We start from the raw sequence: 22,729 nt of genomic DNA on the forward strand, positions 1-22,729 counted from the left end.
AGTTACATGGGCAAGGCTGTGCCGACACCACAGGGTTGCTCTGGGGGATCTCTGGCCGGCAGCATGAGCTGCCTCCGATGGTGGCTGTCCCGTGGCCTTGCCTTGGCCACTGAACCCAGTGCACGCTGCCCCCCACCACAGCCTCCCATAACGCGCTGGGAAAGGCTCGCAGCCCTGCCAAGAGGAGGGGACAGAGGGTCTCCTTCCCAAGGCTGTGGTGCCATCTCCCAACCTCTGCTGCTCCGCAGGCCTCTGGGGAAGCTCTCACCGTGGCTGCAGAGTTTCTGCGACGCAAGGAGCTCAAGCACTTGGCCCAGACAGAACAGATGTGGAGGATCAGGGAGTACTTGGTAAGGACCCAACTTGGTTTGCCCCAGCTGGGCAAACGTGCCCGGCCAGAGCCCGCTGCCTGCAGCCGCATCCTCGCTCCCTTCCTGCCAGCACAGAGCCCCAGGGGGCTCTTCTGCAGGCCCCTCTGCCCTCCCTGCCCCCAGGATGCTGGAGGAGACCCTGGAGAGGGTGTGCAAGCCCCGTGACCCTGCGTTCTCTCTCTCTCCAGCTGCAGCAGGACAGAGGCAGAGTAGAAGAATACCTGCAGCAGAGCCAGCCCTACCTGCAGGCCACTCAGACCAACTTGCGACTTGAGGCCGTCAGATTCATTGGTGAGCCCAGCCCCTGGGTCCCTCTTGGGGCAGCCTTTGGCAGCCCCAGGCACTGCCCTGTTGCCCCCAGGGCCCCCCGACTGGGCCCTTGCTCCAGGGTGCAGGAGGGGGCACAGCCTGGCTGGCCAGGCCAGGGGCTGCGCTGCTGGGAGCGTGCTGGGGAGCGGGGCTCTGATGGGATCTCTGTGTCTAGGTCTTGCTGTGCGCTACTGCGAGGACCAGAGCGACGAGAAGCTGAATGAAATCCTCAGCGGTGAGTGAGGGCAGTGGGGGGTGTGCTAGGGCTGGGGGGACAGCGGCAGAGGCCCCCATGCCTTGCCCTGCTCCAGGGAAATGCTTCGGGGCGGAGGAGCAATGCAGCCATAGGAACGAGGGAGAGGAGACGGGGTAGCCTGTGGTGTCAGGGAATGGCCTCCCAGCCTGGAGCCGGGCAGTGCCGCTGAAAGGGTTGAGTGTCCCTGAGGAAGAGTCAGGGGAAAGGGCAGTAAGGCTGACAGAAGGTGGGAGCCTGTTGTAGAGCACACAACCAGGACGAAGAGGGAGATGAGACAGCCTACAAGCAGCTAGGAGCAGGGTCACGATTGCTAGCCCTTGCTCTCATGGGGAAGCACAATAGCGAGAGGAAAGAGTCCAGGAGATTCCTGGAGTGTGTGAATCCTCCCAAGGGATGGAGGCAGGTGGTGAGGGAACCAGCTTGTGAAGGTGCCCCACTTGACCTGTGGTGCGCAGGTGGGGAAGGACTGGTGGCTGCATTTGGGACATTGCTGAGCAGCAGCTTTCAACGGATTCCTTTGTCCCTCCTGCTCCTCCTGGCCTGGGGAAGAGTCGAGTGGGGCTGGCATGCTCTGCAGGGGATGCCTGGGGATCTCTGCAAGGAGTGGGTTTTCATCTCTGCTCTTCTTTCTTTTGCAGCCCTCCAGCCTTCAGAGAAAGACCCGGAACCCATGGTCCGTTCCCTGGCAGTTCAAACCACCCTGATCCTGACGTCAAGGCATAACGCAATGTCAGGACGGAGATTTCCACTGCTGTGGTGCTGCTAGCCCCGCAGCAGTCCTCAAAAGAGCAATATATATTTTAATAGAACTAGGTTGTTGTCTCGTTATTCCAGCAGCTCCTTCACAGTGACTCAGTGCCATGATGCTGAGCTAACCTGGAGGCCACCAAGGACCCTGAGAAGTTCCCTCTGTTCCCCTGAGAAGGCAACTTCCTTGTGAGGGGAACAGAGGGCTCTATTTGTTGGCCTGACCCTACCTGTAGGGAAGTCTGCTGCCTCCCTGGAAGGCCAAGAAGGCAAGCATCCTGGTGAGGGTCTGTTATAGACTGCCGAACCAGGATGAGGAGATGGATGTGAATTTCTGCAGGCAGCTGGCAGAAGTTGTGAAATCGTCAGCGCTTGTTCTCGTGGGGGACTTCAACTTCCCAGACATATCCTGGAAGCACAACACAGCCCAGAGAAAACTGTCTAGGAGGTTTCTGGAGAGCGTGGAACATAACCTCCTGATGCAGCTGGTTATTGTGCCTTCCCGGGGAGGTGCCCCGCTAGACTTTGTGTTCAGAAACAGAGAAGGACTGGTGGGAGATGTGGTGGTCAGGAGCTGTCTTGGGCAAAGTGACCGCAAAATGGTAGAGTTCTCCATTCTTGGCAAAGTCAGGAGGGGGATCAATAAAACTGCAGTCTTGGACTTCAGTAGGGCTGACTTTGAGCTGTTCAGGACACTGGTTGGTAGAGTTCCTTGGGAGGTGGTTCTGAAGGGCAGAGGAGTCCAGGAAAGCAGGGCGCTCTTCAAGAAGGAAATTTTAATGGCACAGGAGTCGTTGGTCCCCATGTGCCCAAAGACGAGCCAATGTGGAAGAGGATCAGCCTGGCTGAACAGAGTGTCCAGATCTGCTCGGGGCAGCAGGCGAACCCCTCCTTGCCTACTTCACCTTCCCAGCTGCCCTGATACAACAGGCTCTGGAACTAACAGACACACAAACGATGATGTGCATGAAGGTCCATCCAGGTTAGAGGGCAAGTCAGCCTAGGGCAAGTCAGCCTTCCCCCAGTATCACGACCACCTCCATCAAGAAAAACAGAAGGGTTACTGTCATAGGCGACTCCCTTCTGAGGAGAACAGAGGCCGCATATGCCGACCTGACCCAACCCATGGGGAAGTCTGCTGCCTCCCAGGAGATCAGGGTAAAAGATGTTTCTAGAAAGCTCACTTGCCCCGTAAGGCCCTCTGAGCATCATCCATTGCTGTTCTGTCCCAACAGCAGCTTCAAAGTGGCAAAGGGAAGTCCAAGGGCAATCAAAGGGGACTTCAGGGCATTGGGGCAATGGGTGAAAGGATCGGGGCACACATAGCATTTTCCTCTCCTGGTAGCAGGGAATAATATGGAAAGAAAGAGGCAGAGGCAGGTAATAAATAGGTGGCTCCGGTGGTGGTGTCATGGACAGAATTATGGCTTTCTCCATCATGGGATGGCCCATACAGCTGCAGGCCAGCTGGTGCCTGACTGGAAGCACCTTTATCAGAGGAGGAGAAAGATTTTGCACAGTTAGTTAGCAGGGCTGATGGACAGAGCATTAAACAAGATCTGAAAGAGGAAAGGGATAAAAACAGACCCACTGGTGATATGCTAGGGGATGGCACACCAAAATGGGAGGGACTGTGTGCTAGCGAGATCGTTTGGCCTGCTCCATGCCACGCTGGGTACACTGGAGCACATTTCACAGAATCACAGAATTTCTACGTTGGAAGAGACCTCAAGATCATCGAGTCCAACCTCTAACCTAACACAAACAGTGTTAGGAAACATTTGGAATGTTTCTGCACCGATGCACCCAGCATGATGGAGAAGCAGGAGGAGCTGGAAGCTTCAGCTCCGTCCCAGAACAAGCGAGACTTGGTGTGCTGTGATGGACGGTTATGGGCTCTTCAGGAAGGATATGGTCATTTGATCGGGAACCTCGCAGGGATCGGCTGCAGCAAGGGGTCCTGGCAGGGAGACGAACGAAGCCAACCCCAAACCCCCCAGTAATGCGGAAGAAAGCCGCAGCCCTGCCCCCCCCCACCCCCCGAGCAGGCAGGAGCTGTGCTTGTGCTGCCGAGGGTGCTGATGTACTGAGGGCAGAGCCAGGGGTGACAACAGATCACCCACTCCCGGTGCTATAAAAGCAGTCCCTAGGGAGCGCCACAAACAGGACGCGCTAACAGGACTGGCTTGGCAGTTAGCGCAGGCAGTTTGCACGGGGCAGTTCAAGCAGGGCAGAGGGGAGAACCTAGACCTCACCATGGTGGGCATCCATCGCAGCGGTCGGTCCGAGGCAGCAACACAAATGGAGGAGATGCTGCCTCTGTGGGCTCACGTGGGCACCCAGGTGGATCTCCTGAGTGGGGAGGTGGCAGTCCAGACAGGTGACTGCAGGGAACTCTGGAATCTGGAGGCCCATGAGGGAGGAGAGTGCCGTCACGGTTGCAGGTGTGCCCTCCTTCAGGGACTCCTTGAGCAGGTGGCTGGGCTGCAGCGAGAAATCAGCAGCCTGAGGGAGTCTCTGAGGGTGACAGATTGGAGGGGTCTCCCCGCCCCTGATGTTGCTCAGCAGCCCTCTCCTACGTCCTGACAAGGGGTAGAGGCTGCCCCCGTTGAACACATGCGGAACAGAGGACCAGACTGTCCGCAAGAGCCAAGGGGCTGGATCCTTGTCTCGGCTCGGAGCAGAAAGAGACGTCTGCCCACAACACCCACGGTGCCACCTACCCCCACGGTGTCCCTGGGAAATAGATTTGAGGCTCTCAGGGAGGTTGCGGAAGAGGCTGAGGGTCTGGACAGTAGTCTGAACCAGGGAAGCAACCCCAAGAAGAGAGTCAAGACTGGGGGAAGTGCAGAACATAAAGATCAGGGCCAGATGGAGCACCGCATTGTAACCTGTGCCACAAAAAAAAGAGCGGAGAGTCCTGGTGATTGGGGACTCCTTGCTGAAGGGCACTGAGGCTCCTCTCTGCCGCCCAAATAACCTAGCCAGAGAAGTGTGCTGTCTTCCTGGGGCATGTGTCAGAGACGTTAGGAAGGCTCTGCCACGACTCATTAAACTGGAGGACTACTATCTTCTTGTAGTCATTCAGGTTGGATCCCAGGAAGCCGCTATTAGAAAAATTAAGAATATTAAAAAGGACTTTGCATCCCTGGGGATGTTGAGGGGATCGGGTGTGCAGGTAGTGTTCTCCTCTGTCCTCCCGCTGGGTGACTGGGATGCAGATAGAAGGAGCAGAACAGGACTGGCTGAGGGGGTGGTGTCTGGACCAGGGATTTGGGTATTTTGATCTTGGGCTGTCCTTTGAGAGGCCGGGTATGTGGGCTACGGACAGACACCAACTGAGCAAGTGGGGCACAAGTGTGTTGGGGAGCAAGCTCTCTGGGCTGATTATCAGGGCTTTAAACTAGGTTTGATGGGGGAAGGGAGGGGAGCTAAAGGTGACAGAGAAGGGCTGGGGGAAGTAGTCTCTACTGTCACTGTTGAAGACAGGGAAAAACTTCTGAGCTCTCCCATAGGATTGTCTGAGGGCTCCTCAGAGAAGGTAGCGTTCCCAATCCCCTGTCCAGTATCATCTTCTTGCATTCCCCCAGGGGTAACTGCACCTGCTGCTTCCCTAAAGTGCCTGTACACCAATGCACGGAGCATGGGAAATAAACAGGATGAGCTCAAGATCTGTGTTCGGTCGTAGGGCCGCGATCTCATTGCGATCACTGAGACATGGTGGGACAGCTCGCGTGACTGGAACGCAGTCATGGAGGGCTATGTCCTCTTTACGAAAGGCAGGCTGGGGAAGCGAGGGGGTGGGGTTGCCCTTTATGTGAGGGAGCAATTAGAGTGTACCCAGCTCCACCTGGGGGAGGGTGATGGACAAGTGGAGAGCTTGTGGATAAGAATTAAGGGGTGGGCTGGCATGGGAGACATGGTGGTGGGGGTCTACTACAGGTCTCCAGATCAGGAGGAGGAAGTCAATGAGGCCTTCTATGAGCAGCTGCTAGTAGCCTCACGATCACGAGCGCTGGTCCTCATGGGGGACTTCAATTACCCAGACATCTGCTGGGTAAGCAACTCGGCCAGGCACGAGCAGTCCAAACGGTTCCTACAATGCGTTGAGGACAATTTTCTGACACAGGTGGTGGAGGAGCTGATGAGGCGTGGGGTGCTCCTGGACCTCGTTCTTACCAACAGGGATGGCCTTGTTAGGGATGTGAAGGTTGGGGGCAGCTTGGGATGCAGTGACCATGAGATGGTGGAGTTCCAAATGGAACTAGGCAAAGGAAGTAAGGCTAAAAGCAGGATTGCTACCCTGGACTTCCGAAGAGCCAACTTCGACCTCTTCCAGGACCTGCTTGGGAGTATCTCATGGGATAGGTTGCTAGAAGGCAAGGGTGCTTGTGAGAGCTAGGCTACATTTAAGCAGCACTTCTTCCATGCTCAGGATCGGTGCATCCCAAGGAATAGGAAATCGGGGAAGGCGGGCAGGAAACCTGCGTGGATGAGCAAGGAGCTCATCAATAAGATCAAAAGGAAGAGGATGGTCTATGAAAGGTGGAAAAAGGGCCTGTCCTCTTGGGAGGAGTATAGATGTGTTGTCAGGGCCTGCAGGGATGCAACGAGGAAGGCTAAAGCCCACCTAGAGATGAGGCTTGCGAAAGAGATAAAGGATAATAAGAAGGGTTTTTTCAAGTATGTAAACAGCAAGAGGAAGACTAGGGATAATGTGGGTCCCTTGCTGAATGAGGGGGGTGTCCTGGTCACGGGAGACGCTGAGAAGGCAGAGATACTGAATGCTTTCTTTGCTTCAGTCTTTGCTTCAAGGACACTCCCCTGGGTGTGGGAGTGGTTCGGGAGTGTCTGAGTGGGCTTAACGCACACAAATCCATGGGTCCCAATGGGATGCATCCGCATGTGCTAAGGGAGCTGGCAGATGTGATCGCTGAACCGCTCTCTATCATCTTTGGAAGGTCCTGGAGAACAGGTGAGGTGCCTGAAGACTGGAGGACAGCCAATGTCACTCTGGTCTTCAAGAAGGACAGGAAGGAGGATCCGGGAAACTACAGGCCAATCACTCTCACCTCTGTCCCTGGAAAGGTATTGGAGCAGCTTGTTCTGGATGCCATCTCCAAGCAATTGGAAGAGAAGAAGGTTATGAGGAGTAGTCAGCATGCATTCACCAAGGGGAAGTCATGCTCAACCTACCTCGTTGCTTTCTATGATGGCATCACCAGCTGGGTAGATGGGGGGAGAGCGGTGGATGTCATCTACCTTGACTTTAGCAAGGCTTTCGATACTGTCTCCCATGACATCCTACTAGCAAAGCTGCGTAAGTGTGGGATAGAGGAGTGGACGGCAAGGTGGGTTGAGAACTGGCTGACTGGCTGAGCTCAGAGGGTGGTGATCAGCGGAGCAGAGTCTGGCTGGAGGCCTGTGACTAGCGGTGTTCCCCAGGGGTCGGTGCTGGGTCCGGTCTTGTTCAACATCTTCATCGACAACCTTGATGAGGGAATAGTGTCTGCCCTCAGCAAGTACGCCAATGACACAAAGCTGGGAGGAGTGGCTGACACGCCAGTGTACTGGGTCTGGCTGGAATGTTAACTTTCCCGGCAGCAGCCCATACAGTGCCGTACTCTGTACTTGTAGCTGGAACAGCAGTGTTAACACACCAGTGTTGTGTCTACTGCTGAGCAGCAGTGGCACAGTATTGGGCCTTTCTCTGACCCTCCTAGGGGATGGGCGAAAAGTGAGGAGAGAAACATCACTAGGGCAGCTGACCTAAACCAACCAAAGGGATATTCCATACCATGTGATGTCACACTCAGCAATAACAGGTGGAAACAGGAAGAAGAGGGGAGGGGTGGGCTCTCGTTGGAAAAACGTCGGTCCTCCTCTCGAACACCGGCTGCATGCGTTGAGGCCTTGCTTCAAGGACGTGGTCAATCATCGCTCATTTGTGGGAAGTAGAGAGTAATTTCTTTCTTCTGCACTTCCATATAGCCTTCATTTATTTTATTTGTTTGTTTTCCTCCCTTCTTTTTATTTTTCCCTTTTCCCCTCCCTTTTCCCCTTTCCCTTTTTATTTCCCCTTAGTTAAATTGTTTAGTTCATAATAATCTTTATTTAATTATTATAATTATTTCCCTTTAATTAAATTATCCTTGTCTCAACCCGTGAATTGTTCTTTGCTTTACTTCTTCCCCTCCTCATTTAAAAGGAGGGGGAGTGAGAGAGCAGTTGTGGGGTTTAGCTGCCCAGCACGGTAAAACCACCACAGTCCTTTTTGGCACCCAACGTGGGGCCCGAAGGGTTGAGATAAGAATAGAATTGATTAAAACAGGGACAACTAACACACTTACTTGCTAGTAACCATGTTCAGTGTCCTGTTAATAATGGCTTTGATCATGTGTCATGCAATCTGTGTCATATTCTCCTTTCTCCTATATATTCGATCCGACAAAGTGCTGCAATCTGTGTTCATTTTTTTTAATTCACTGTGCTGCCAAGCACTGACCTTGACTTTAATCTGGAATTCAGGCTCTGCGCTGTTATCATTTGGATCTCATGGAAACTATCTTTTAGAGAATATTCAGAACTACGCTGCCTTCCTTTCCTCATCTGGATACCAGTTTATTAATACTATCAGGAATGGTACCTTTCCCTTCTTTCACAGTGGGCTAATTACAACAGTTTGGGAGTATTTTGAAGATCCATGTGTAACCCATGTATTGCTTTTTCTAATTCTGAATAACAGGTTTCATTTTCTCTCTAAGATTAGTCAATTGTTTAGAAAGCTTACTTGGGAATCTGTCTCGAAACAGTCTTGTGGTGAGTGGCAAGGTGTGTGGGATGATGTTGGCAGATACCTGTCACGGGTGTCTCCTCCAATAGTTTTGAACTTCACCCCTGAGCAAGTGCTAAATCCTAAAAACCCATCAAGTTGGATGAGATCCCTTCCAACCCCTACAGTTCTGTGACTCTGTGATTCTGTGATAGGCAGGGCAGGCGAGGCAAGGGGCTGGCACAAGGACACGGCTGAGAGCCTCTGGGTAAGGATTAAGGGAGAAACCAATCACGTGGATGTTGCAGGGGGTGTTTGCGATACCAATGAATTTTTCGCTAAGGAACTAAGAGAGACCTCTCTTAGTGGATGTTGCAGGGGGTGTTTGCGATACCAATGAATTTTTCGCTAAGGAACTAAGAGAGACCTCTCTTAGCTCAACTGCCCTTGTCCTGATGGGGGACTTCAACTTGCCAGACATTAACTGGGAAGACCACACAGCTGATACAAGCAGGTCCAGGAGATTCCTCACACACCTTGATGACAACTCCTTGGTACAGCTACTGAGGGAGACAACAAGGAAAGGTGCCATCCTAGACCTGTTGCTCGTGAACACAGAGGGTGCGGTGGGTGGAGTGGTGATGGGCAGCCATCTTGGCCATAGCAATCATGAAGCAGTTGAGTTTAAAAATCTTTGGCGATAGGAGGAAGACTGCCAGTACACCTGCTTTTGGCAGGGAGGTTGGACCCGATGATCTCTTGAGGTCCCTTCCAACCCCTCCAATTCTGTGAACTCTGGACACGGGGAGGGCAGAGTTCAGGCTGCTCAGGGAACTAGTTAGGAAGATCCCCTGAGAAGCTGTTTTGGAAGGTATCGGGGTCCATCTTTTTAAGCACGACCTCCTAAGAGCACAGGAGCAGGCGATTCCAAAAAGTCGGAAGTCAAGCAGGCGGGGCAGGAGGCCAGCTTGGCTGAGCAGGGATCTTCTTCTAGAGCTTAAGTGGAAAAAGAAACTGTGTGGCCACTGGAAGCAAGGTCGTGTGACATGGCAGGGCTACGGAGGTGCTGTTTGCCTCTGTTGGGAGAAAATTCGTGCAGGCAAAGCTCAGGGGTGAAGCTGGCTAGTAGTGTGGGCGACAACGCAGATATATACATTAATATGTGTATTGAAGATGTGAACTGCTAAAGGAGGGCTAGAGGAAACATTGGTCCGTTACTGGCTGAGGATGGTCACCTCACAAACACAGACACAGGCGAAGCAGAGCCATTTAATGCCTCTTTTGCCTCTGTCTTCAAGAGCAATGATGGGCTCTGGGACCCAAGGGGCCCAGAGTTGGGGGGCCATGAGTGCGGTAACAAAAACCTCCTAGCCAAACCCACACTGGATGCATATGAGTCTACGGGGCCTGAGGGGATTCATTCCAGGGTTCTCAGAGGGCCGACTAATGTCCTTGTTGTTATAAATTGCCCCCTTAATTAATTTTCAGAGAGCATTGCATTAATAATAGAAAGGAATTTACTGAGTAAGCAACAGCAAGCAAAACAGCGCTGGGCGGCCGCGGAGTCTCGGCTCCACCAACGGGGCGCACCTCACCCCCGCCAGCATCCCTTTTTATATCTTGGTAATTCCGGGATTATGCAGCACATCCTGGTATATTCTGAGACTGCGCGCACTGTTGCTAGGGGGTCATCTCTGTCCCTCTGGTGGTCGTGAAGATGAAGGCCGTAGTCTTCCTCGGCGTTGTGGTTCAACTTCTTTTTTTATTTGGTCATGTTGGGCCAGCGTGAGACAGGAAGGCAGGATGTTGATACACTAGTTGAGCAACTTATCAGGAGATGGTTACATGAGCTTTGCAGCAGGGTCTTTGAACAAAAGAGGCAACTGAGATGCAGAAGGAGAGAAGGGGAGGGGGTTCTCTTTTTTGTTACATTAAGCAAAAGAATTTTCATAGTGTCTAGCCAAGCATTATACAGCTCCTTACTTCAGCAGGGAGTTTTCGCAACTCCCGCTCCACAAACGGAACTCCTTGTTTTTATAATACAAAAGAAATGAACAAACATTTATTGTGTATTACAATCCCTCCTTTTTCTTTTAGTTACTCATTTTGTTCATTGAAGCTCTGCAATGCCTGGCTACTAAGAACTAATGTTTCCTCGATTCCTTCGCTGGTACTTATTGGCTCATATTTGGCATGTATGAGCACTAAATGCGCCGCTTCTAAATGTCCCTTTACAATCGCAATCAATTTATTAAAAATACATGGTCCAAAAGTTAGTGCTATTATTAATAACAACAAAGGTCCTGTTATTGTTGATAATAAAGTAGTAAGCTAAGGTGAATAATTAAACCAAGATTCATACCAGCTCCGTCGGGCTTCATTCTCCCGTTTCCTTTTTTTTTTTTCCAACCCTTCCCTGGGTCTTGCCATTGTATCTCTTACCTCTCCAGTGTGATCAGCATACACACAGCATTCCTCTTTCAGGGCTGCACACTGCCCGCCCTGTTGTAACAAATACCAAATCTAATCCCCTACGATTTTGTAACACTACCTCTGAAAGCGACCTGATAGATTTTCCAGGGCCGAGATGGATTGTTCAATTTGGGTCAGGTCCTCGTCCACAGCAATGCGTAAGGAAGTAAATTCTTGATTTTGTTTAACCAATGAGGCTACCCTGGTCCCCACTCCAGCTCCTTCCAGGATTATTAGGGTGGCCAAAGTTAGAGCCATGAATGGTTCCCGTCTTTCCAGATGATGCCTTGCCACTGTGTGCTGGGTATACATACAATCCTCAGGGTGGTATAGAATCCTTGGTATAATTATCACCTGTATACAAAAATCACGAGACGCATTAAAGAGTTTTAGTGATAGACAAGGAGTTACGCCCACTCACGAACAATCCCACCTAGCCTTGTTGGCTGGGATTAGCCACTCGGTTGATTGTTTTCCATTCTCCATGATATTACATAGGTGACACTTCCCACTAGGAACCATGCCCACACACCTACCACCTCCAGTGACTTGTGTTAGTGTTACCCTTATGTCTTTTCCCCAACTGCATTGTAGAGGGTTGTTCTCGTTTGTGTGGGAGGGCTCCCCAGGATTCCCGATAGCATCATAATATGAAGGCCTTATACTAAAGCATAATCAACAGTGTTTTGTTACATTTGGGTTTGTTTTGTTTAATAATTGGTAGCTGGCATTCACGACCCCCCCATATGTTATTCTCAGCTATGTTATCATTCTCGGCTTTACCTGAGCTCGTAGGGCTGCCGAGGGTTGGCACTGTAGTATTTTCCACAGGCTGGATTCCCTGGATATTTTCTGACAATACCTCATTTGGTCCTACTGCATGGGGCCTATCAGCATCCTCCTTTTTATTAGTACGAGTCCTCCCCTATCTGTTCTGTGTTTGTAAAATCTGACACCTCACATTTTTCCTAGTACCCAGCTAGTATCGTCCAAGTTTGTTATATATATAGAACCTTGCAAACTTTTTATTTCCATGGAAGGTTCCTGTATACCCTATGCCATGCCCTCGCCACCTGTAACGGGGATCTGCTTGTTGGTTACAACCTTGCGGCCCATATCCCACTTGTAAAATTTTATCCCAACCAGTCCTGAGTGTCCAGTCTGTAGCAACGGTTTCACACCCCCGGTATGCACAGTAATACACGTTCGGGTAAATACAGTACCCCTTTCCTGGGTTAGAACTTGGGCAGAAATAAAATCCTGATCAGTTAAAGCATGGCTGCACTGACACCAGGTCACATAATGTGATGCAGAAATTGGGAGCACCCGCTGTCGTTGTTTGCTGGATGATGAATTAATTCTCCCATCTGATCAAGCTCCACTTAAAAGGCTGATGGGGATGTGCAGACCCATAGCTGACCAAAACGATGATACTGACTCCCATGTATCGTAGGAGGTGGTCAGAGCCCATCTAAATTGTCAGCCCCTCAGTCCCCCACTGTTTTCACTTCTCTGCCTCGCTTGTCAGTTCGGTTGCAGCGAACTACAAGGTATCGGTTCTTCTTGGCAGCAGCAGTGTTCTTCAGGGGAACCTACTAGGGAGCCTTTGAAACAGGGCCTCCTCCCCTTCCCACGATACACAGATAATATAAAATACTTATCGAGTCCGTCTTAGTGTCAGCTTCAAGTCGTCAGGGCCTGGAGCTGCCTCCCATTTACCTTCCCAGATTGGGCCTTTCACACGGCTGGCATGCGTCCATCCTTTCTCCGCAGTTCAAATAGCTGTTTCTGTGGTAAGCAAAACAACATAGGGGCCTTCCCCATAGTGGTGTTAAAGAAGTCTCTTTCCAAGTCATAATTAGAATTGAGGGTGATCAAGTGGCAATGCCAAGTCATAGGGCATGCCATATAGCATTTCAAAAGGAGAAATTCCTACAGCAGTTCTGGGCTGTGCCCATATGTTTAACAGTGCAAGAGGTAAGCATTTTACCCAAGAAGCCTTAGTTTCCAGCATAAGTTTTGTTTCTTAATTTCACCATTCATTTGCTCTACCTTTCCAGAAGAGGAGGGGTGCCAGGGGCTGTGAAAATCCCACTCAATCTCTAAGGCCTGCTTTAATCCTTGCAGTAAAGCTTTACACCCATTCAGTCACGTGGTCAATTAGGACAAACAAGTAACTCAGTAAAGTCTACCTGTATACTTTGGAAAGGTCAAAGCCCTGGCTCCCATCCCCCTCTAGATAGGTTACAGAAGACCTTTTTATTTACCCTTTGACATATAGTAGTACATCCTCTGCATGTGTGCTTCCCTAAAGTATATATTCCTACACAGACGGCCAGAGAGCACTCCATTAATAACACTGTTATTCCAGTCTAACAATTTACTATTTGAATGCCCAATTTAATCATCAAATCCCTTCCCAACAAGTTAGTCCCTGCCTTGGATACATACAATAATTGCCCAGTGATCATTTTATCCCCTGGTCTCAGCTTGGTATTCCCCAAAAGTGGCACTGTTATCCCAGTCCCTTCTACCCCCATCATATTTAGGATTTAATTAGTTAAATTAATCCCTGATACTTTACAAGTCAGTAATGACTTAGCTGCCCCAGTGTATTGGGTTTGATGGCAAGGTTCGGGGGGTGTGAGGGGTGTGGGGGTGGGAAACTGCAGTGGCAGCCCCCGTGAAGAAAAAAAAAAAACACACAGAAATCTCCCCGTGGTAGATAAGGGACAATTTCATCTGGCCCTAAAGGGGCCCACTGCTGCCCAGAGCCAATCCATAGCAACACAGTCTGTGACTCTGTGAGAGCACATCCACGAAAACAAACAAACAAAGAAACAAACAAAAACCTGCTGCTCAACAGCAGTTGGGAGAGCGAGAACCCCCCCCCCCCCCCGCAGACACCAAAGTCAGTGCAGAAGGAGGGGGAGGAGGCGCTCCAGGTGCTGGAGCCGAAGCCCCCCTGTGGCCGCTGGAGAGGCCCCTGGAGGAGCAGGCTGTTCCCCCCTCCCCGATGCTTGGGAAACTGAACAAACACCACAGCAAATATGCAAATATACCAAAACTTCTAGACTGTTACTTAGATAATGCCTACATCACCTTTCCCTGCTCATTCAACTTCGAATACCTTTAACACCTTCAACAAGCCTTTTAACACTTCCTTTATCTTTCTCTAGCCTTTACTTTTCTAATGCCGACATCAAAGGCTCAATCAGGGGCCAACTTAATTCCGTACCTTTTCCCTCCAAGATGCTGAAACAACATCAATATACAACATTTCATCCTGTTTTCCTTCTTTCCACAAAAACAACATTGACTGTAATATGGTGTTATAATTAGTAGTTCCATTTAGGGGCCACTCTGCTCCATCCTCTAGTTTATAAAGTGGCCACCACTGATTACAATATTTGATAAGGGTTCTTTTACTCTCTGTACCCTCTCACCCCACTATATCCCTCCAATGTGTTAGTATACATCCTAGGGGGCTTTTCCTCGGGGTTTCTTTGCTTTGAACTTTTCCTATAGTAATCTACAGTGGTTAATATTCCACCATTTTCCTAGAAGCTCTTTACTAGTCAATCCCAATCCCCCCAAAATCCACAATATATAAATACACAAGTAAAATCAGACCACTGTAAATTAACTGCCTGTAGACAATTACACTGAGGACATTTAAACCTGATGAGCCGATAATATGCCTGGGCAAATTTTGTTCCCTTAGACATACACCTCAATGGCAGTTCTTATAGTTACATCTTTACATATTAACATATGTGTAAAAGAACACTTTAACAAAAATGCCCGGGCTTTTATATATACAATATACAATGTACAGTTATTATTCCGGTTAGAATTGTTATAAATGGCTCAGGATTCAAATTAGGATTAAATAAAAAAATAGGATTTATTAAAAGAATATAAAGGAATAGAGGTAAGCAAACAGCGCTGGGTGCACCGGGAGTCTCCGCTCCACCTGGACGCACACCAGTTACATCAAGCAGCTGATTTTTATGCACCTAGACTAATACATATTCATTACTACTTCTAAAAAAATAGATTATTATAATTAGCTTCCGGGGTCCAGTCCCTCCTACTGGAGCATGCACATCAGTCTCCTCTGGGGGTCTCTAGGGGTCTTTCATGCTGAAGGCTCGTAGTCTTCCTCTCCCCCTTTGTACTCACTTGGCACCATTCCAAGTTTATGGAACACTTTCTGCAGTTCTTGTCTCCCAACCGTCCTTCAGCTTCTTTTTTCTTCCTCTTAATCTCTTGGCCGCCCTGGCCAGATACCAAGAATCCTCATAGTATCCCATAACAGTCACTAGTTGTTATCAGTTGTTCTGAAACTCCCAGACATCAAACACAAACAGCTTTCTTATTTGACGCTTCACGAGTAATTAAAACATTCTTCCCCAGCCATTCACAGACACATCTATAGCAGTGTTAAGTTAATCTCGAAGAAGACAGGAAAAAAGGCTGTAACTGTTAGAACTAGAAGTCCGGAATAACAAAAGCAAACAGGTTCATAAATTTAAGGAGTGTTTTCTGAAGACGTGATAAATTGACTAGAATGAGGGGGAGACTGGGACACACTGCATCTGTGGTTCAAGAACTAAATTGTCAGTGCAGGGCCCAGAGGCAGACAGGATTCAAACAGATTTGTTCTTTATGGACACGAATTGTTAACACATGCCTCACAGAATTATTCCTCGGCAGCTGCAAACATTATGCCAGTTGCCATTAAAGCTCGCTTACCCTCCTCCAGCCAAAACTTCCCCTGCCTCAGCTTAACACCTTTCCCACGGGTCCTATCACTGGTGATTACGGAGAATAGGTCACCTGCCTCTCCACTCCCCCTCTCAAGGAAGTTGTAGACTGCGATGAGGTCCCCCCTCAGCCTCCTCTTCTCCAGGCTGAACAGGCCCAGCGCCCTCAGCCGCTCCTCATATGTCTTCCCCTCTAGGCCTTTCCACCCTCATCCGAGTCCACAACTCCTCCAAGTTTGGTATCGTCGGCAAATTTGCTCAAAACACCTTCTAGTCCTACATCCAAATCATTTATAATAACTTTGAAGAGGACTGGCCCTAAAATGGAGCCTTGAGGGACCCCACTAGTGACCATCCGCCCCATTTACCACAACCCTTTGAGCCCTGCCCATCAACCAGTTGCTCACCCATCGTATGATGTTTTTGTTAAGTTGTATGCTGGGCATTTTGTCCAGTAGCATCCTACGGGAAACCGTGTCAAAAGCTTTGCTGAATGTTGCCGACGGAAGGAAGACACAGACGCTCCATATGAGTGAACAGTGAACTTCAACTTTAATGGATAGCTCAGTCTTTGTCTTTTCATACCTTTATATACGTCGGTTGCAGCATTTGCAAAGACCTTGGCGGCACTTTTCCGGCGGGACCCTATATAGGCTCATCCCGGGTGCGGGGACTCCCTTCCACCTTCCGAGCTGCAGACCTCGGCGACGCGTGACCGGCGGGATTCTCTCCCGGGTGCGGGGACTCCACGTCCCTTTCACCTTCCCGGCGCGGGTGCGGGGATTCTTGTCCCTTCCACCTCCTGGGCTGCATTGCAGGACCGGCTTCCCTTATTCCGTCCAACCATGGCCCAGGATCACTGCCAGCAGTGTCCAAATCCCGTTCAGACCGGTCCCTGTTCAGGCATTAAATGTGTCTGCTTTGCCTCATTGTCTGTGAGGAGACCTTCCCCAACAAGTAGCTTGTTTTCTTTGGTTCTCCTTTTTTGATGGATACCCATCAATGCTTTCTTTGGTTCTCCTTTTTCTGTTCACATATCTAAAAAAAACTTTTTTATTGTCTCCCAGAGACATGGCCAGCTTCAACTCTAGTTGGGCTTTGGCCAGACGAATTTTCTCCCTACAAACCCCAATAGCATCCCTGTATTCCTTCCTCATCACCTGACCCTCCTTCCAGGAGCCGTACACTTTCTTTTTTCACCTAAGCTCCAGTAGAAGATCCCTGGTCAGCCAGGCCGGCCTTCTGCCCCGCCTGCCTGACTTCCGATATTTTGGAATTGCCTGACCTTGTGCTTTTAGGAGGCAGTGCTTAAAGACTGACAAGCACTGATGGACGCCAATGCCTTCAAAAGCAGCTTCCCAGGGGACCTTGCTGACTACTTCCCTGAGCAGCCTGAAGTCTGCTTTCCCCATATCTAGGGCCGAAGTTTGGTGGCAGTTTTCCTTCTGTAACCATGAATTTTAAACCTTACCACTTCATAGTCACCACTTGGCCACCAATGGCCACCACTTGCCATGTCTCCCACAAGCCCCTCTCTGTTCTCCAGCAATAGATCTAGGAGGACACCTTTCCTAGTTGGCTCCCTTTGCATCTGCACCAAGAGGTTATCATCTAGGTGCTCTATGAACCTCCTGGACTTGCTTGTGTCAGCCGTGTGGTGATCCCAATTGACATTTTGGCAAGTGGAAATCCCCCATAAGGACAAGGGGAGTTGATCTCGAGGCATCTCTTAGTTCCACAAAGAACAATTCATCGTCGTTGTCGTCCTGGCCAGGTGGTCTGTAATAGACTCCCACAACGACATCCCCTTTATTTGTTCATCCCTTAATCCTTACCCAGAAGCTCTCAACTTTGCCATTGCCCACTTGAAGTTCCACACAGTCCAGCCCATGCTTCACATAGATCGCCACCCCGCCACCTCACCTATCCCGCCTGTCCCTCCTGAAGGGCCTGTAACCATCTATTGCAACACACCAGCCACAGGACTCATCCCACCAGGTTTCGCTTATGCCAATGATGTCGTAGCTGTGGGACTGGGCCAAGACTTCTAGCTCATCCATTTGATTCCTCATAGTGCCTGCGTTTGTGTAGAAGCACTTCAAATGCGCCTCCCTACACGCAGTGCCTTGTGGAGCTGACCGCAGGACCTCACTAGCACACCGTCCCTCTGATTCTAGCGCACCATCCCTCAGCTCATCAGCGGCATGCCTGGTTTTATCCCCTTCCTCCTTCGACTCTAGTTTAAAGCCCTATCTATCAGCCCTGCCAAGTCCTGAGCAAAAATCCTTACCCCTCTCTGAGAGAGTGTGGTGGTTTTACTTGGGTGGGCAGCCGAGCTTCACCACGACCGCTCTCTCACTCCCCCTCCTCAAAGAGGAATGGGGAGAAAATACAATGAAAAGGGCTCAAGGGTTGAGATAAGGACGAGGAGATGGCACAGTAATTATCGTGACGGACAAAACAGACTCAGCATAGGGAGATGGTAAGATTTATTGCTTATTACTAACAAGCTAGAGAAGTGAGAAACAAAGGAGAGAAGCCAAAAGCACCTTCTCCCCCATCTACCCTCTTCCACCTCCTCCCCCCGAGCAGTGCAGGGGAACGAAGGAACAGGGGTTATGGTCAGTCTATAGTGCTTCTTCTCTGCCGCTCCTTCTCGGTCACTCTCGTCCCTTGTGCTGTGGGATCCCTCCCACGGGATGCAGTCCTTGATGAACTGATCCGGCATGGGCTTCCCACAGGCAGCAGCTCTTCCAGAACTGCTCCAGATATGGGTCCGTAGCACGGGGTCCCTCCCTCAGGAGCAAACTGCTCCAACCTGGGTCCCCTACGGGCAGCAGCTCCCGCCAGGTCACCTGCTCCTGCGTGGTCTCCTCTCCCCGGGCTACAGGTGTGGCCCGGAATCTGCTCCGGCAGGGGTCTTCCACAGGCGGCAGACTCCATCGGTGCAGGGCCACCTGCTCCACCGTGGTCTCCTCCACGCGCTGCAGCGTGGAACCCTGCTCCACCGTGATGCTCCATGAGGCTGCAGGGAGACAACCTGCTTCACCAGGGTCCTCACCACAGGCCGCAGGGGACTTGTGCTCCGGCGCCTGGAGCACCTCTCCCCCTCCTTCTTCACTGACCTTGGCGCCTGCAAGGCCGTTCCTCACTCCTCTCACTCTCCCAGCTGCTGTGTGGCGCAGTGTTTTTTTTCCCTGTCTTAAATATGCTTACACAGAGGCGCAAATCGTGTGACCAGCAGGGCTAGGGAGGTGATCGTCCCCCTGTACTCGGCTCTGGTGAGGCTGCACCTCAAGTACTCTGTTCAATTTGGGCCCGTCACTACAAGAAGGATATGGAGGTGCTAGAGAGACTCCAGAGAAGGGCAACAAAGCTGGTGAGGGGCCTGGAGAGCAAGTCCTACGAGGAGTGGCTGAAGGAGCTGGGCTTGTTCAGCCTGGAGAAGAGGAGGCTCAGGGGCGACCTTATTGCTCTTTACAGATACCTCAAAGGAGGCTGTAGTGAGGCGGGGGTTGGCCTGTTCTCCCACGTGCCTGGTGACAGGACGAGGGGGAATGGGCTAAAGTTGCGCCAGGGGAGTTTTAGGTTGGATCTTAGGAAGAACTTCTTTACCGAAAGGGTTGTTAGACACTGGAACAGGCTGCCCAGGGAAGTGGTGGAGTCACCATCCCTGGAAGTCTTTAAAAGACGTTTAGATGTAGAGCTGAGGGATATGGTTTAGTGGGGACTGTTAGCGTTAGGTCAGAGGTTGGACTCGATGATCTTGAGGTCTCTTCCAACCTAGAAATTCTGTGATTCTGTGACTTATTGGCTCAGCTCTGGTCAGCAGAGGGGCCCTTAGCAAACATGGGGCAGCTTCCAGATCCTTCTCACAAAAGCCACTCCTATGGCCCCGTGCTACCAAAACCTTGCCATGTAAACCCACTACAGGGAGGCGCATCTCATCTGGTGGTAGCAGGCCAGTGTCACATAGACCCTCCCATGATCAGCAAGCCCAAAGTTCTACCAGTTGCACCAGTCCCGAAGCTACGTGTTAATGTGGAGTCTGCTTGTCAGCATCGATCCCCCCTATCGGAAGGACAGAGGCAAACACAACCTGTGCCCCTGATCCTTTAAGTAGTCACCCCAAAGCCCTAAAGCCCCTTTTTTTACTAGGCATTAGTAACAAAAACTTGAACAAGGTGGAGATAAATTAACTTGGCTACAGCACTAAAGATGAGCTTTGTGCAGTGGTCAATTGCTGGCTGGCTTGAGGCACGTGGCTGAGGGTCTCTAATGAATTGTATGACTGATTCAGGCGCATGGACAGCGCAAGTGGTTACGGGGAAAGTATATGTAGCAGAGAAAAATGGCAATAAACGCCTTCTGCTCAAGAGGCATCGGGAGACCGTGTCTTTCATCCCTTCAGGTCTGCCCCCTTCCAACTCAGGATATTCTATGATTCCAAGTGTGGAACCCAGCATTTGGCCTTGAATGCCACGCAGCTGGATGCGGCCCGTTGATCCAGCCTGTCCAGATCCCCTTGCCCAGCTTGGTGTCGCCCACGAACTTACAGCGCCCGGTGGGGCCCATCCAGCCCAGGCGCGTGTCACATGGGACCCTTGGTGATCTCCCTTGGTGACACCCCAGTGGTCCGCCTTATATGACTGCAGCTGTGGCTTGGACCCTCAGCGTCGGTGTATGGCAGTGACGGACAGGGCAGGAGCACAGGGCCTTCGAGGAGTCCCTGAGCATAGCCCATGCCTGCCCGAAGGAGCTTCTGTTTTCTATTTGAGAACTCTCCCACTCCAGAGTCTCCTTCTGAATCTGATGAGGAGGGAGGCATGCTCCCCAGGCAGTCCAGGCTGGCCTGGCAGGAGACCTGGTCTTCTGAGGGCAGCAACCGGCCAGCAGAGGACAGCTTGCTGGCAGAGGACAGCACCCCGGTAGAGGACAGCAGCCTGGCAGAGGACAGGAGACCGGCAGAGGACAGCTTAGTGGTAGAGAACAGAGGTTTGACAGAGGACAGCAAGAAGGAGTCGCAGTTGCTGGATCCCAGTGAGTCGTGAGTCCTCTCTGTACCACTCCCTGCCACTGTAGGGGTGGACAAAAACACCACCTGAACTCCCACTCCATCCACTACCCGTCCCAGACCCCTAAAGTCCCGCTTGATAGTCTTCAGGCTTCTGTCTTCAATATTATCACTGCCAGCCTGGACTATCAAAAGACGATAGTAATCAGAGGGGAAAACCAGGTTGGGAAGCTTTCTGGCAACGTCCATGACCCTAGCCCCAGGACTTCCCTACGGGTAGGGTCAGGCTAACATATAGGGCCCTCTGTTCCCCTCACAAGGAAGTTGCCTTCTCAGGGGAACAGAGGGAACTTCTCAGGGTCCTTGGTGGCCTCCAGGTTAGCTCAGCGTCATGGCACTGAGTCACTTTGAAGGAGCTGCTGGAATAACGAGACAACAACCTAGTTCTATTAAAATACATATTGCTCTTTTGAGGACTGCTGCGGGGCTAGCAGCACCACAGCAGTGGAAATCTCCGTCCTGACATTGCGTTATGCCTTGACGTCAGGATCAGGGTGGTTTGAACTGCCAGGGAACGGACCATGGGTTCCGGGTCTTTCTCTGAAGGCTGGAGGACTGCAAAAGAAAGAAGAGCAGAGATGAAAACCCACTCCTTGCAGAGATCCCCAGGCATCCCCTGCAGAGCATGCCAGCCCCACTCGACTCTTCCCCAGGCCAGGAGGAGCAGGAGGGACAAAGGAATCCGTTGAAAGCTGCTGCTCAGCAATGTCCCAAATGCAGCCACCAGTCCTTCCCCACCTGCGCACCACAGGTCAAGTGGGGCACCTTCACAAGCTGGTTCCCTCACCACCTGCCTCCATCCCTTGGGAGGATTCACACATTCCAGGAATCTCCTGGACTCTTTCCTCTCGCTATTGTACTTCCCCATGAGAGCAAGGGCTAGCAATCGTGACCCTGCTCCTAGCTGCTTGTAGGCTGTCTCATCTCCCTCTTCGTCCTGGTTGCGTGCTCTACAACAGGCTCCCACCTTCTGTCAGCCTTACTGCCCTTTCCCCTGACTCTTCCTCAGGGACACTCAACCCTTTCAGCGGCACTGCCCGGCTCCAGGCTGGGAGGCCATTCCCTGACACCACAGGCTACCCCGTCTCCTCTCCCTCGTTCCTATGGCTGCATTGCTCCTCCGCCCCGAAGCATTTCCCTGGAGCAGGGCAAGGCATGGGGGCCTCTGCTGCTGTCCCCCCAGCCCTAGCACACCCCCCACTGCCCTCACTCACCGCTGAGGATTTCATTCAGCTTCTCCTCGCTCTGGTCCTTGCAGTAGCGCGCAGCAAGACCTAGACACAGAGATCCCATCAGAGCCCCGCTCCCCAGCACGCTCCCAGCAGCGCAGCCCCTGGCCTGGCCAGCCAGGCTGTGCCCCCTCCTGCACCCTGGAGCAAGGGCCCAGTCAGGGAGCCCTGGGGGCAACAGGGCAGTGCCTGGGGCTGCAAAAGGCTGCCCCAAGAGGGACCCAGGGGCTGGGCTCACCAATGAATCTGACGGCCTCAAGTCGCAAAAGGGTCTGAGTGGCCTGCAGGTAGGGCTGGCTCTGCTGCAGGTATTCTTCTACTCTGCCTCTGTCCTGCTGCAGCTGGAGAGAGAGAGAATGCAAGGTCACGGGGCTTGCACACCCTCTCCAGGGTCTCCTCCAGCATCCTGGGGGCAGGGAGGGCAGAGGGGCCTGCAGAAGAGCCCCCTGGGGCTCTGTGCTGGCAGGAAGGGAGCGAGGATGCGGCTGCAGGCAGCGGGCTCTGGCCGGGCACGTTTGCCCAGCTGGGGCAAACCAAGTTGGGTCCTTACCAAGTACTCCCCGATCCTCCACATCTGTTCTGTCTGGGCCAAGCGCTTGAGCTCCTTGCGTCGCAGAAACTCTGCAGCCACGGCGAGAGCTTCCCCAGAGGCCTGCGGAGCAGCAGAGGTTGGGAGGTAGCAGCACAGCCTTGGGAAGGAGACCCTCTGTCCCCTCCTCTTGGCAGGGCT

At 51.5% G+C, this 22,729-nt stretch overlaps 1 protein-coding gene and 1 long non-coding RNA gene across 3 annotated transcripts in view; one reads left to right on the forward strand and one right to left on the reverse strand.

The window, feature by feature from the left end:
- LOC137847129 (protein N-terminal glutamine amidohydrolase-like) overlaps positions 1-22,729 on the forward strand; it is a 54,334-nt gene that overhangs the window by 14,758 nt on the left and 16,847 nt on the right. Inside the window, exon 5 of one of the 2 annotated variants that reach the window (XM_068665427.1) lies at positions 10,553-10,821. The exons of the other annotated variant lie outside the window; for it this stretch is intronic. Coding sequence (XP_068521528.1) covers positions 10,553-10,572 — 20 coding nt within the window. The 3' untranslated portion in view covers positions 10,573-10,821. Of the gene's footprint in view, positions 1-10,552; positions 10,822-22,729 lie in introns of those variants that run through there. 2 annotated transcript variants of the gene reach the window in all.
- Positions 1,146-20,755, reverse strand: LOC137847149 (uncharacterized). Its single transcript, XR_011090814.1, has 2 exons — positions 20,621-20,755; positions 1,146-1,773 (listed from the first exon to the last, which is right to left on the reverse strand). It is a non-coding gene; the product is annotated as an uncharacterized lncRNA (long non-coding RNA).

This window comes from Anas acuta, chromosome W, assembly GCF_963932015.1.
Source record: "Anas acuta chromosome W, bAnaAcu1.1, whole genome shotgun sequence".
In the NCBI taxonomy this organism is placed as follows: Eukaryota; Metazoa; Chordata; class Aves; order Anseriformes; family Anatidae; genus Anas; species Anas acuta.